Source organism: Limanda limanda, chromosome 8, assembly GCF_963576545.1.
Source record: "Limanda limanda chromosome 8, fLimLim1.1, whole genome shotgun sequence".
NCBI lineage: Eukaryota > Metazoa > Chordata > Actinopteri > Pleuronectiformes > Pleuronectidae > Limanda > Limanda limanda.
In genome coordinates this window covers 9,335,913-9,351,791 of record NC_083643.1, presented here as the reverse complement: position 1 = coordinate 9,351,791, position 15,879 = coordinate 9,335,913, and the positions used below count along the sequence as shown (strand labels likewise).

Below are 15,879 nucleotides of genomic sequence, written 5' to 3'. Positions count from 1 at the left end.
ATATACACTATGAAGTCTCAGTGTTGTAAAGAGACATTAAATAAACCCTCATCACAATCTGACCCAATTTAATGTGCATGTAGGACTGACACATACATTTTCTTTCTGATTGCTCAACCGATTTAATAGATTATAAATCTAATGTGAAAACCCTGTTAACACACAGTATCTGCAGGGCCACACACACACACTATCCTGTACTCACTGAGTTCGGAGATGCTGCCCACACAAGTAGCCAGCAGGGACTGTTCCAGCGTCCTCAGCTCCAGCTGGGCATAGGCATCCTCCCTGCTGTCCACAGACGTCTGCTGGTTCTCCGTGTACGGACTGAAATGGGCCGGAAGAGACAAAACACCTGGAAAGAAAAAAACAGCAAGAGGATATTAGTATGATTTATGTGAGGCCACGAAATAAAATAAACCAAAAAAACCTCTGTTCACACTGCTCCTATGCGAAGTCCCAAAACAATTACAGTGGTGATATTTACAGAGTGTATTTATAATCCTGGTAAAACATAATCAACACCGCTGAGGGCGAGTAAACACTCGAGGGAACGTGAGCCGTGCTCGATGCATTCAGGAAAATAAACAGAGCAAACAGTGACATGAGGCTAAAACAAACAAACACTGCATCCGACTGCAGTGGAGGCCTCAGCGCAGGAATACAGAGACAGAGGAAGTTAAAAATGAATTGTTACCGTGGACACTTTGCTTTAAATACATAATACAGTATTATACAACATGAAAAACAAGTACACGTTGCTTGTTTGATGATACATGTCATATCTGTAGGTATTTTACATAATAAACTTGTACCTCTAGTGGTAAAAGGATAATTTCTAGGGTATAATCAATCAACAGAGTTCTGAAGGGGTCAAAGACCAACAGCAGCCTCAGGTTCCAACTACTCAGACTTTTTATTTACACTAATCTACCCACGGATAAAGAAACAAACAGATCTTGTCATGAAAGGATTAGATTTAAGTTCTGACTAGTTGGAAAGATGTAGTAAAAGGAGAATCCTCTTATCGTTGCACTTCTTTAAAGACATTTTTTCAAAAAGGGACAAGATTCCAGAATATACTAGAAATAATACAAAGTAAATAACTTGCAGCAGGATGAAATCACTGAGGTACTACAGCCACTGTCATGACCTCATGGTATAACTAGGGTCTAAGACATGTGTGGTATTTCCTCTTCAAATGGACCCTCTGGAGATTCATCCAGCAAACACGGTTTTTAAAAAACAAGTCAAAGTCTAATGAATTTGAAAACAAGGCAACATCTAGGGAAAAATCACTTACTTCTCTGTAAAAATACATTCAGATCTCAGGCCAATTACAAGTTTGCACTTTTACTCTCCACGGCAGCCAGTTGTCAGACTAATTGCAGACAAGGAGATAACATCACTCTTACATAAAACCAGCACGTCCTCTTGTTCTCTCACCGCTGTGCCCTCCTGTGATCACTGTTTTCCAGCTGAGATGGATATAAGCTGTGAAAGGGGAGAACAGAGTGTTTTTCTGCCTTTGAGTTCATCTCTGCTGGATGTTTATTAACTTTGTCTGGAGCACGATGTAATTGTTTAAGAACCGGAGTGTGCTGTTAGCTATTGTGCAGCTATAGTTGATAAAGGCGAACACGATTAGCTGCTCTAAGGTCAACCTTCACTTCACAAATGAGAGAGGATGGATTGGAAAATTAATAGAGAACTAGAAAGTCATTGCAGGTCTGTGACTTACTTACAAAGCCTGAGGAAAGAGGCCTCCTCATCTCATAGTCTCACAAAAGGGAAGAGATGGACTAGCATCCCTAAAATGACATTCCCATGTGCTTCCAAAGAAAGCTACCCTCTAATTGGAATCTGCGGGATGTTGAAAAAGAAGAAACCCTCTGCATATTAAAAAAATCCCATCAACCTATCCTGAAATCACCAGGACACAAGAGGAGATGGGGAAGGGGGGGGAAACTGTCTGACTGAATATATACGAGAGCAAAGGACAGATTATCTCAAAGCTACTAAGGTTACCAATAAATCCTTTCACAGAATATACTTGTCTTGCCTCCAGACTTTTATCTGCATTATAAATTGTCTGCGATACGGCTCCATGTGCTCACAGCAGACATGTAACTGTGCTTGAGCCTCAAGCTGGAACTTGCCCAGACTTTGACTACCTTTAAATTCAGGTTTAAAACATTTATGATCCCCACCGAACATTAAACGTCCACATGAATCATTCACCTGACGCTTGTATCGCGACCTACTTCGGATTTCTTTTGAGGTCTAACTTTCTTTTAATGAAATGTTAGTCATTTCAATTTATATTTTCTTCACGATGTGTCCCTGAATGTATTAATGCAATATGTAAAGCTCTTTATCCAGGTTTTTTTTATCTCCATTTTATACAGACAGTTAAATAACCTCGAGCCAAGGATAGATAATACAACCGCACAAAGCTAATCTATGAAACGTGTATAGTATAGAATTGCATGAGCTGGATGTAAACAACATGAAGTCAGTACATATCAAACTGCTTTATAAAGACAGTTGGAGGGAAACATCAGACCAGAGAAGGTTTTTTCAAGGGAGAGGTTCAGGACACTTGATACGTTTGGTTCCTAAAAACAAAGACAGAGAGAGAAAGTCACTTCAGTCTAGAGCGGAGCTTCATAAATGAAAACCATATTGATATATTTAATGATACAGGCAGGGTTCTGCTACCGAAGCATATCTCTCTCCCTCTCCTATTTGCTCTGCTCCATGCGATTTGTATAATATGTGCTGACTCCCTGCTGCCTGCACAATGGCAGCGGCTGCCTCCAGCGCAGAATACAACTGTGACAAAGAACACGTCAGACGGGCAAACTGTCCACAAACAAGCTCCAACACGTCCCCTCACACAACCCAAAACAAAACAGTGCTCTCATGTCAGTGCATATCGAAAATGTTGGTATCTCTTTGATGTGTCTCTTCAGGTATTTTAGTAATAACGATGATGGTTTTGCTTCAGGGTATCAGCTTGGCTTTTATTCCCTGAAATGACACTGAACACACAGAAATGTGGCGTGTGGAGATTTTTTCAAAACATTCTTACCATTACCTTCATGATGCCTTGGATCGTCCTTGCACAGACAAGACAAAGCAAAGTATGTAATGGCATACTTGAAACATCTCTTATTGTGTTAACTTTCTCATGCCAGGGTTAACACCACCGTGGTTTATAGGCCACCGTAACTGCTGCGGCCTCCATGACGGTTGGTAGGTGTTCATGTACGTGACGAGTGACATGAATAGCTCATTCAGAAATGGCTTGATTCCAATTTAATGTCGGAGTGGACTCGTGCCTTCCGAGGTGTTGGAGCCATTCTCAGACATTCTGTCTCATTAGTGCGGATAAGGCTGTGTGAGAAAACACCAGCATGTCGGCAGGTGTGTGGAAAGTGAGCTAAATTAACTCCCTGTTGTGTGATTCACATTGATGTTAGACTTGCCTTTAAAAAGGGTTCATAATGGTAACCTAAAAATAGACTTAAACCTGTGTAATGAACCAGTTTAAATCGGTTCAGAAATCATTGAGCAACTGTTAAAGCACTGCTCTCCTGTTATGTGTCTTGTTTGACAGTTGAAAACTATTTTGGAGGAATCAAAACAGCAGGCACTTAACCAGCTCAGAGAGAACGTTACCTTTTATCCAGGCACTGATTTGACGTCTCCTGAAGTTCCTTCTCTAATCTTTGGTCTATATTTAGCACGCTTAAAATATGCACGTCTTGAGCAGAAGCTAAATCTTTCTCTTTAAGGTTTTCAATCGATATTCTCTTGCAGCTGTGGCAGATATTCACCCACCACCACACTCTCTGTAGTTCCCACAGTCCCACCCCACGGCTTGCTTCACCGCCGAACCCCAGCCTGCGTCATTTGGTCCTGATGTAGGTCTGCAAGCCAACCAGGGACCGTCTCCCAGCACCACCACCACCACCCACACCACGGATATCACGAGCCCCAACAGCTCCTGCACTAAACGCATCATTTCTCTCCGGCAATGAGAGAGGCCGAGGATAAGAGAGAGGAGGAGATGAGAGTATAAGTTAAGAGGAGTGGGACTGAGGGATGTAGGGCTTCAGTGGAAGACGGATGAGTCATGCGGAGAAGGGATACGGCTGAGTGGGGGGGGGAGGCAGGAATATCTGAGACTGCGAAGAGGGTGAGGCAAGGGAATCCAAGTGGCACAAGGGATTCTTTCTTTTGCGGCCACTGTGGCTCCCTTTCTGAGGTTGACCCTGCAAATGTCATGTGGGAATCCCAGCTACAAATCACAGCTGAAACCACAAATCCCGGGGCAGTCCCCAGCCCGTCCAAACTATCTATCTAAACCAGTACGCAGCTCCTCCTAGGTCAGCAGAGCCATCACTCACACAGATGCTGGAAATCCTGTCAAAACAAGGTCAGAGGAATCCAACAGCTACTATTTTGGCAAATTTGACAAAACAGCACCAAATTACTTTTTGAAACATCAAAAAATCACTTTGCAACCGAATCCTTGAAGAAACTACAGAATGTAAAAAAAAACTATCTTCTGCTAGTCATGATTTGTCTTTGTTTGTTTTTCTGATAGTTAGCAAGATTATGCAAACTGGATAGATGAAACTTGGTGAAAGGATACAGTCCGGTTCATGGAAGAACGCATACAAATTCAAAGATTGTGTTTTTTTACTTTTTTAACCTTGTGAGATAAGGTATTTTTTTGATAATTTCCCTGGGAATAATTCATGTATCTTGATGGAAAAACACATCAAGGTTATTTGGGCAACTAATATCTATGAGAGTGTGCAATTTAAATTGGCTTAATAGAATTTAAGAGGATTGTTGGACCTTGGCGGAGGTATGCGCGCTACTGAGTGCCCTTCTACTTTAGACCATAACATTTTCTGCCTGTGTTGTCATTTTCTTTCACAGCTTTCAGTTTTATTTGTGTTCCCACCAGCTCAGCCCTGACATGAGGACATTCTTGAACCAGATTTGGTCTGTGTGCGCAGATTTGTTTTGTCTACCGTAAAGAGAGTGTGAAAGACAGAAGGACATGATCAGCTTAGTGGCGGCTGTTTTGAGTGAAAAACTCAAAACACACACACACACACACAACAACACCTGCCTTGGCTCCTTCAACAGCCTCTTCATTCATTACAGACTGGACGGATCAGAGACTCAGGGAGAGGGATGCTTCAAAGACACTTCCCCTACCCAGAAAAGATTTCTCATTCTGGGCCAGGAGCCTCTATGCTTGTCCCTGAGTGGAGGCTGGAGGGTCTACACTCACACAATACTGCAGTGTTTGACAGGGCTGTCATTGGGTGTGTATCACCCCCACAGTCTCCTGATCTCCTCTGTCCTTCAGAGAGCATGCCTGTAGTACAACAAAAGACACACACATGCTCCTGCTCCATTTCATGTCAGTGGAATCCACAGGCCAGATGTGATCCTTCACTCACCGGCCTGGAACTTTGGTTTTCCGCCCTTGAAAGGCTTGAAAACACCTGTTGTTCACACATCCAGCTTCACCCACACACTCTCCTTCCTGCTTTCAAGAGACTGCATGCCACAACGTTGGAGGGACAAAGCAGGATTTTAGAAAGGGTAACAGTGAAATTCATTAATACATTTATTTAACATCAATAAACCAGACGTGTTAGCTTTGTACAGCAATGCCAACAGCTGGGTCTCAGCATACAGGGTTAAAAATATCCATGTGTTTGCTTGCTCTGGGGGACCCTCCTTACGATCCTTATCTAAACAGAGTTTGAGAGTGAAAGAGGCGCATTTAGAAACTTAAAGTGGTCTATAAGTATTTTGGCTAAAAATAATCTATTTGACAAGTTATCATTCAGCGACCAAAACGAGTAGCTGCTTTTGATGTTGTTGCTGATAGGTGTATAAGCATTTCTTTCAGGATACAAACTCTTCAGGTTGAGTTGGTGGGCGGACAGAGAAGCATTCATGAGCCTTACACGAACATTTTTAGTTTGGACTGAATCGACCATTCACTTGAATATTTGTGGCCAACTTGTGGCGTGTCTGATTTAAAACTCATCAAAAAGTTACTGATCTCTCTCACACGCGCCTGTCGGAGCCTGATAAATCACAATCTGTCATGGACAAGTGAAGTGGGGTCTGGTCGCTGTCCCCTGACACCTCTGGTGACCCCCTGGCTGCAGTGGCTCACGGGTCAGTAGTAGCGCTGAGCTGGGGCTAAAAGAGGAAGTAACCTTATCAGCTGTGTAAAAGGGGGTTTTCCTAAAAGTCACTGAGTAAGAACACCCACACACATCATTAATCACAGCAGGACACAAGCCCAGTGTAGATGGGAAAAGAGAAAACTTTCTATATTTGGTCAATGTGAATGAATCTCAAGTAGAACACTTAAAAGTTGTTGTTCCTCAGGCTACATCCACACGATTACATTCAAGTTTTCAAACCCATCACTGCTGCTGTGTTTACTCCGGCCTGTCCACACTGATCAGAAGGTTTTGAGCACCTTAAACTGAGAAGTTTGGAAACACTGCGGCTCTGTTGTTGGATGGGCGGTAAAAACTGACTTTTGGAAACAATGAGGCAATCACCCGCATTCGAACCCAGTAAATGCAAAACATTGTAAACACTTATCGTCAGGAAGACTTCCAGCTAATTGTTGAGCCAACATAATTAAACCCTCATCCTACTTTTCATCATTGTGTTTTCTCTCTCGTAGTATTTCCTGTAATTAAGCAGCCAAATGCAGAGTAGACTATTTGCTTCCTGTTTACACGGACACGCACATGCCCAGTGTATGTGAATGGTCGTCTGATGTCCATTTCTGGTGTGATAGTATGGACAGGGATTATTAACAATACTGAGCGTAAACACTCATGTGGATTGAGGACGGTTTTTGAAAATGAAAACGTTGTAGTTAGAATGTAGCCTCAGACCGCTGCTGTTTGGCATGTTTAGACGTTTTCTAGGAAACAGAAAGAGAGCTCAAGCTATGATTTAAAACTTTGGAACCTTGTTCCTGCCCACAGGCTGGAAGTACGATTCTTGTATCTGTGTGCCGTTAGAAGTCTGCCAGGAAGCCCAGTGTGCAGAACCACAAAGATTAGATCTGAATCTCCACATGGGATACGCTGGATCCTCCGAGAGAGAGAGAGAGAGAGAGAGAGCAGAGTGTGTTCACGATCTCTGAAATGAAAGTTTTACAACGTCCTGCGAACCATGAGATATAGAAAGCTGTTCGTACAACCATGAGCTACGAGCTATTTCCTATCCCTCATATGGAAAATTCGGCAAATGGACGATATATAATCTAATACCACATAAAATGCTCCTGAGTAAATCTGAGGTGCTTGAGCTCGTGCAAATACGACGCATTAAGTTTTAACAGTGCAAAAATAAGTGTGGTGCTGTAAATGTGGTCTGCAATAAACAAACCCCTCCACACACACACACTCACATTGTCACAGGCCACTTTGGGGGACATTACATAGATTTACCCCCTCAACCACAACCACTACTTCCCTCACCCAGTCTGAAAATGGGCCTCAAAGGGAGCCTATGAAGGACGCACTCACACACACGCATTAGGAGTGGTAGAACTCGAGGGGCCTGGCTTTGGTTGCCCGCAGCCTTGAAAAAATATTGCCATTAGCTCCTCTATACAACCAAGCTTAATCCTAAACATGACTTCAGCTCTCTTCCCCCCTTTTCCATTCCTCTTTCTCTCTCTCTCTAATCATGTTTTATACTTTACATTCCAGGCCAACTGTGGTGCCTGTGGCTATCTCGTCTCATTCGACATTCCCCGGTTCCATATGTTGTGCCACTTCACAGAGTGCGGCAAAGCGACAGTATAGCTCCATTATTAGACAGGTTTAACTGGCTTATAGTACATATATATATACGCGTGCAGAAAATACACAGTATGGAGGTTTTGGTTTGTTTTCTCGAATGACGTAGGACAATGGAAATGACACAAACGCCGGAATAACACATCCACATAAACCTCTAACCTCACCCGCTCATAATTGAATCCACTTTGTCTATGGAGATGATGTCATCATCCAAAACACTGCTGGGTGTTTGACGGATGACACAACAGTCAGAAAAGCAAAAGAGTGCTGGCTCTACATACATTTTGTTTTAAGAGAACAATTCTCAAAGAGTGGGTGGAGCGGATCAGTCCTTTTAAACAGTTGACCTCCCTTTTTACGAACAAGCTGCCCTCTATTCAGTTCTCTGACAAATAACTCTATGGGCAGCGGCCTGGGCAAAGAGTACAAAGTGTGTGTGTGTGTTTTAGTGTGTCGGCATGATTGTGTGTTTGCACTAATTGCTCTCTTGCTCTCTGTATATGGCCGATCGGCTCATTTTCTCTCAGCTCGGCCGTCTAGGGAGTGAAAACAGAAAGCCAGTCAGTTTGGGTAGTAGACAACACGCTCATTGAGCTGAGGCCTGAACCTGAACTCTGCAGCATTGCCTCAGAGGGACACACACACTCACCCAAACACCCAAACACACACACACACACACACACACACACAAACTTGAGTTTCACCGGCCAGTTGCCTGTGTGGATCTCTCACATGTTTAAGTGAACAAGCTGCATGAAAACACATCCGACTGGAGTGTGTGCAGTGATGGATGTTTTAAACCACTTACCACCAAATAAACAACCACACTGGGCATTTGTTAGTAATCAGATGTTAAGTCGCTTTACTGTGAAATTAAACAGTTTCAGCCTTGTAAGATTATACACTTTGATTCTTAATTAATTTCAAATGGAAGGTTAATTAACAACACAAACTAAGAGAAGCACACATTTTACAAGTACGTGACTCAACCACGTTAAGGACACACAACTTTCTGACATGGATCATCAGATTATTGATGGTTTTAATTAGTTTTATGCTCACTCATTAGTTTTGTCATGGGTCAAAATCACACTATGGGACTTTTAAAATAAATAAATCACATTAAGTCTGAACGAACCTGAACACTAGACACTTTTGTGCGTCACACGAAGATGCAAGTGGCACAGTTTCTTTATCACCTCCACCACTTCCTGGATAAAATCCATAAAAAGAACCTTGTGACTCATCGTTATTTATTAAACTGAGCCTCTCCTGTGCTCCCTTCTTCAATTACACAGTAAAATGAGCATTCGCACCCGAGCGCAGACATTAATTAACACACTTATGAGAGTGTGATGCTGTGATGCCGCATCCCTTTCCCACCAGCGTCATTCACAAACAATCACAGGTACTTCTCTTTCAGAAGCTCAAGGATGCAAATGAACAGAGGCAAATCCTTTCTCTGTTCGGAAATAAACTTTATGGCTCCAGCGCGGTTCTCACAGTCCTCCGAGCGGTTTTGATGGAGGGGTTTAGAAGCTTGACGTTTCAAAGAACTGAACCGAATTCCCCCTTGTAAATCTAAAGCAGCTTTCTGCTGATTAACATTCCGCGTTGGGCTGGGTAGACAGCAATATCGTGGCGTGGAACAGAGTGAGTCAAATTGGGAGGAGGAGGAAAAAAAATAACAAAGGGTGGGGGGGGGGGGGGGGATGGTGGATGGATTATGATGAGGACTGCTGCTCACAGCAAAGTGGAAAAGACGCTCAGGAAAAGGGAGGAAAACCACTTTCTGGTCAGCCGCTGGTCGTTGTTCGCTCACACACAGATACAAGTGTGTTGTACATTATGACTGTGCGTCTGAAATTAAAGGTGTGGCCAATACTTGCATCAGCTAGGGAGTGGTCGACGAAGTACTCTGATCTCCTCTCAAGTCAGTAGCAATAACTTCATTGGAAGTTACAGTCCTGCATGCTAAAGTATTTTTAAAGGTAGAGTTAGTGATCCTAGAAAAGCTAGCAAGAGCATGGTACAGTCAAGAATGCTACTGACACATCCCACCCACTCTCATCGGCTTTGCGTTAAACCTATGAAAACCTTGCTAACTATCGCTATCTGCTATCGTCAGTAACCGTGTTATATTCTGATATATAAGAAAAATGCAGCGTTTTTATTCATGCAAAACTGTTTGAGAACCATTTTAATGTTGAAGTTGGGGAAGGTGGAGCCCATCACTTTATATATTGTAGGGCAACTTGGTAACATGGATAATTTGCCTTATCTTGTGTAATGTGAAATGTTATCGTCCGAAGTTGATGACTGAGGTAAAACTGTATGCTAACATAAGATGGAACCACTCAAGTTAAGTTTAAGCACTTAGTGAACGTTAAGTAAAGCACTAAACTACTTTCTATAACTGGCAACAAACATTTTAGTTTAAGTGACAGAAAGCTGCACCGTCAGCTCAATAAACAAAGGACGTTGCATTTTCTTTTATAGACCCACCGCTATTTGTAAAGCATTGTTGCATTAACGTTCTTACAACCATGTTACAATTAACGCTGCATTAAAGAAACGACAACGACCCACACACTCATTCCGTCCACTATAACCTGACATGGCGAAGCAAACAGTGAGGATGAGTGTGTGTTATATTTCATTGCACCTCAGCAGTATTTCACAGAGCTTTGTTTAAAACGTCCAGAGTCCTTTTGTCTGCAGTAATGAGTGGGGCTGGTCCGGTTTAGAACCGCCGGCCTCTACTGCTGTCCGTTCCCATTGTTGACAACAACTGTCACGGTGAAAGACAGAGGAGAGGTGATATTTCTCTGCTGGGCGGGGGACGCATAGCTGTCATAACATCGGGCGGCTGAATTGGAGAGCACCTCATACAATTAGAGAGGAAATCAATGCCACCGATGGGTATAAATCAGCGGACCACCCAAAGTCAGACACACATGTTGACGATGTGACAAATGTGCCCACACACATATTGGCCCGGAATGAAATAAGGGAATGCCCCCGAGCACTGAGGTGTCATCAAATCCACAAATCACGCAGCCATGTGTCAGTCTCTGAGATGGCAGCTCTAAATATCCTGTGTGTTTGTGACCTGGGTGTGTTCGGGACCTGAAGGGCGGGTCGAGATGTCCCCCTCTTTAACAGGGAGCAGTAAACTACCTCTAACCAGACCAGTCACCTCATTCAACCGGCTGCATGGCCCATCTGACACCCGAGGGGGTTAACAGCTCACCCCTGACCCTCACACACTGCATATTCCTACCCCTAACACACACACACACACAAACACACATACACACACTCAACACAGAGGGAGTGTCCACACCTCTAAAAGGGGCCTATGGAAAGGGACCATCCTCTTATGCAGTTATGTCACCTCTTGACCCCTCGACTCTTCACGCCCACAATACAACACTTACACACACAAAGTCACACACTCACATTCATGTCACCCTCATCTATGTCCGTGTGGTGGTCAGCACTATGACACACACTAAAAGTGAAACAAAGCCTCATTGTGTCCATGTCATCATTACACAACATACGCTAACCTACAGTACAATAGCCGTGGACCAGTGGGTCAACATCTCCCAAAGGCGTCACAAAAAATGAAAGTAAAACAATGATAACCGAATAGAAAATAAACCAAATTATTCTTTCCCATTATTTGACCACAACTACTCTTGTTTCTGTTCTCAAAAATCTGGGAAAGTAAAATCAATCTTCAGTTAAACGGCTCACAACTGACAGACACAAAAGTATGCAAACTTTAATAAGGGGTTTAAAGAAGCCAGACTTGTTTCATAATCATCTAACACACGCAGACACACACACTCACTCACACACACACACACACACACACACACACACACACTCGACCAGGGGAGGATGTTGGAGTGAAGGTTAGAGAACCATGTTGTCTTTGGGAGCTGATAAAAGTCTCCCCTCTTTCCTCTTCCTATGGAAAAGATGACTTGTGCTTATGTGACTGATTCTAAACTTGATTTCACATTTTTGCTGGAGAGGGAGCAAAAAAATAAGTACAGCAAAAGTGTTACACTTCGAACAGGAAAAGTCAACTTAAGACCTTGTATCATGCATGTGAATATGTGTGAGATCGTGAGTGTACTTGCCTATATCATTTCAGTTTATTTTGGCTCCAACTTTAAAAAAGAGGAATGTAATTTTCTCTGGCTCAGAGGACAAATTTCAGAGCGTATGTTTAACCTCAGTTTCACTGTTAGCTGGCTGTATCTTATTTAAATCCATTATAGCTTTCCAAAGTTCAGCTGGGAACCCTTGGATGGGTCACAGCTATGACCTTACTCTGAAATTCGCTCATACAGGTGAGAACATGCTGAGTCAGCATTACTACCGTCTCGTCCTCAAACACAATGTTGTGACTATGATACGAAACTAAACTCACATCCGTGGTGTGATGAGTTTCGTTTGCTGCTTCTTCTCTCCAGGGGGGCAAACATTCCTCAGGCCAAGCATGGCAGCAACACAAATAAAGTTGTGGGAGGTGAGTGTGTGTTAGTGTGTGTGTGTACGCACAGTTAGTGGGGTGTTTGTTGCTCTATGTGTTCCCAGCTGTTGCCTTTGCAGGTGCTACTGGAAAGCTTGACTCAGTGTGTGTCATTGAAATACTTAATAAGGTCATCTTCAGACAGGTTTCATCTCCGCAGTCTGTTTTTTAATGTGTCTGTTCGTGTGCGATTGTGTGTCTGTGAACATGTGTTGTGTGTGAGCTTGCGTGTGTTTTGCACATCGTGAGAGGCTACTGTTCCATCGGTCTCTGCGGACCACCCACAGAAGCCCTCTCCTCTAACCAGCAGATGGAAAAAGAAAGGAGGGGATCACAGACAAGGAGAGATATCACCTCGAGAGAGACTGTTGCCTTCCTCCCTCTCCGCTTCCTCCCATCCCGTCATATTTCTTCCAAGTACAAAACCAGAGCACTTTAACAAACAGCACTCGAAGAAGTAGAAGCACTGTCAACGCCAAGGGCTGTTTGGCTTTTAACAGCTTGGGAAGCTGGGCAGTTAGTGTGTGGTGTGTGTGTGTCTGTGTGTGTTAATGGATTTATTTCCTATCAGAGAAGACCTTGTCAATTCGCTTCAACTGACGTTCCCACGATTCTTCCCAAAGCCACAATGGCTAAATAATAGCTAAGTGCTTCCTAACACACAAACACACACCCTGGCCCACACACATTTATACATTGTAGACCGGCCAAATTGTAGATTACCCTTTACGCCCCTTTTTACAGAAATTAATAAAACCGTGCTCAGCAGGAAACAACCAATAAATCGGCATGCTCCTGGAGAGACTGAACAAAATCAGGGGGGAATATGGAAAAGGTTACAGATTGTCGTACAGTCGACCAACTCAGACTCGTGCTATGTGCTGAGTGTCAGGCTCTGACCACTGTGGTTATTGTTAGTAAATCATGACGAGTGAGAGGTGCTAGCCACATCCTGACCACACACACTAAAACACACAGACCCCTCAACCCGACTGCCCAGCTGAGACCCTCTAAAAGGAGTGGTGTGGGTGTGTGAGTGCTGTAAAGGAATGTTTTTGTGGAACAGATTGGGGGAGATGACTATTCTTACACACACACACCCACATAGCCCCTGTACAAACAGTGAACCGAGTGACAAATCTGTTTTCATTCTCCTTCTCCCACTGTTGGGTGATGGTATGTGTGCAGGTCCTGCTGGTCCTCATCATCTACCCCCCCTCCAGCACTTGTGCCGCGTGTGACAGGTTCTCACTCGACAAAATCTCTATTTTCCGCACAATCCTTCTCCTTTTTTTTTTTATTCTCGCTCCAACTTTTTAGTTCTACTTCCTGCCACATTCCAAGATAAACAACCTCTGCTTTGCCCGCTTGGGAAACCCCATGACCACGAACGGCTAGACAGACAGAAGAGGCTCGTGGGATACTTCATTCAACTACTAGCCAAGTGTTCAGCTTTGGGGTTTGGACTACCCAAAGCCTTAAGCTATGAAAACACTGACACATGCTCACACACACATGTATCACACACACACCCACACCCACACACACACACACACACACACAAACTACCCTGGGCCAACTTCCATTATCCAGTTTCAGCCTGTGAAGTCTCAGAGGTAATTGCAGAAACTACAGGGTGATAATCAGCTACATTTTACCTTTGCCACTTGGGAGAAACATAACACACGCCATAATGAAGACAAGAAGAAGCTGGGGAGAGTTCATGTTAAGAGACACATCTGCATGGAGACAGTTAAAAAAAGAAGAAGAAGAAGACCTCCTGCTGAAAACCCAACTGAGCCCATCAGCCAGCCTCTCACAATTTGATACCCAGAGATTACTGCATATATTAAAAAAGAAGCCTCCTGCTGGCTGCGTGTGTGTGTGTGTGTGTGTATTATGTGTGTATTATGTGTGTATTATGTGTGTGTGTGTTGATGCCTTCCCCAGCCGTTGCCTCTGAGCTACAGGTTCCCAGGAGTTTGACTATAACAGCAGCTCTGCTTAGGAAGTCTCTGGCTGACCCTCAGGCCAGATGAGCCTTGGCAGGAAATCCAACCAGCGACCGCTGAACGACAGAAACTAGAAGCGAGAGAAGGAAAGTGAAAGTTTGGAAGATAGAAGACGGAGGAGGGGAGGGGAAGGTTTTCACTGATTCGATTATCAGATTGTGGTGACGGTTAAACCATTCATGCACTGGACAAAGATAGCCTGAATGAAGATCCATATAGAGCGTTGGATGGAGAGCTGCATGCAGAAATGCACAAGCCAGGGTATGAATAGTGCTTCACCCCACTGTGCTATAGCCAGCTAACTGCTGACCTCACCACTCTCCAGCTACCAACACAAGTTGGTCGGGGGGGTAATTATGGCCTTCAGAGCAGTAGTGCACTCGAGCCAAGAACCACTAGGCAGGTTCATTTCTTGCTCTATGGTTTTTCCCTCTCTGTGCGTGTCATTGTCACTCACTGCTGACTTTTATTTTCCACTTTACTCTCCTCCTTGTGTCTCTCAGCAGGAAGCCAGTTAGATACATTAAACCTAATTTGGGACGTATGGGAGTCTTAATAGCCGCGTATTAAACATTTTTAAAACACATCAATAACTCTCATCTCCTCTGCTCTGCTGGGAAAGCTGTAAACTTTACAGCACAGGCTGCACTGCCTTGTAAACCCTCATATTACTTTAACTAAAACTGTTTTATATCAGGCCCTCTATCTCCTCTCTATCAATCTGCAGGAAATAATGAATATGCAATGCAAAGACATAAAAACATCTGTCTTTCACCTCCTCAGTGTCTCACACACACACTTTTAAAACATTATGTTATTAGTATCCTCGTCTTCCTCTCTGCAAGAGATGATGATGGTATTTCAAGACGTGTGCGGAACACAGGGAGCCGCAGAGGAGTGAGGATATATAAAGAAAAGGGGGGAGGAAGGACAGGAGAGAGAGAGATGGAGCTCTTGGGAGGTTTCCACAGGGTCAAGACAAGAAGAGGGGCCCCCGCTAAAGTTTGTCTCCCCCAGCATGAGGCTGGAGATGATAGCTACCCAGCCATGACAAGAGGGATGACAACAATCTGTTTCCCTCTGCTCTTTCTTTTCTCTTTCACACACAGCCGACAGACGACCTAATGAGTTGAAGCAACACAGCTTGTCACACCTGCATCCTCAGATAGAGTGAATTCCTTTCCATCTCTGTCTGCCTGCTTGCTACTTATCAGTCTGCGTGATTTTCTTGGAGAGTTTGTATGCAAGCGCTGTTCTGCTGTGTGTTATCTTTGTCTATTCAGACTGAGAGACTGTGCCACAATGTTATCAGAGTCCCAGAGATGCATCAAGACATCTTCACATGTGGGCTTGCCTCCCCTAACTCGCTCCATTGTTCCTCCAGAAATCTGATTGCCTTCGCTTTGGATCCTGTCTGCAGACTGTTTGACAAAACAAA

General features: G+C 43.7%; 1 protein-coding gene across 1 annotated transcript in view; it reads right to left on the bottom strand.

The window, feature by feature from the left end:
• abtb2b (ankyrin repeat and BTB (POZ) domain containing 2b) overlaps positions 1-15,879 on the bottom strand; it is a 43,864-nt gene that overhangs the window by 15,159 nt on the left and 12,826 nt on the right. Inside the window, exon 2 of the mRNA XM_061076627.1 lies at positions 206-355. Within this exon, the coding sequence (XP_060932610.1) occupies positions 206-355 (150 nt within the window). The remainder of the gene's footprint in view (positions 1-205; positions 356-15,879) is intronic.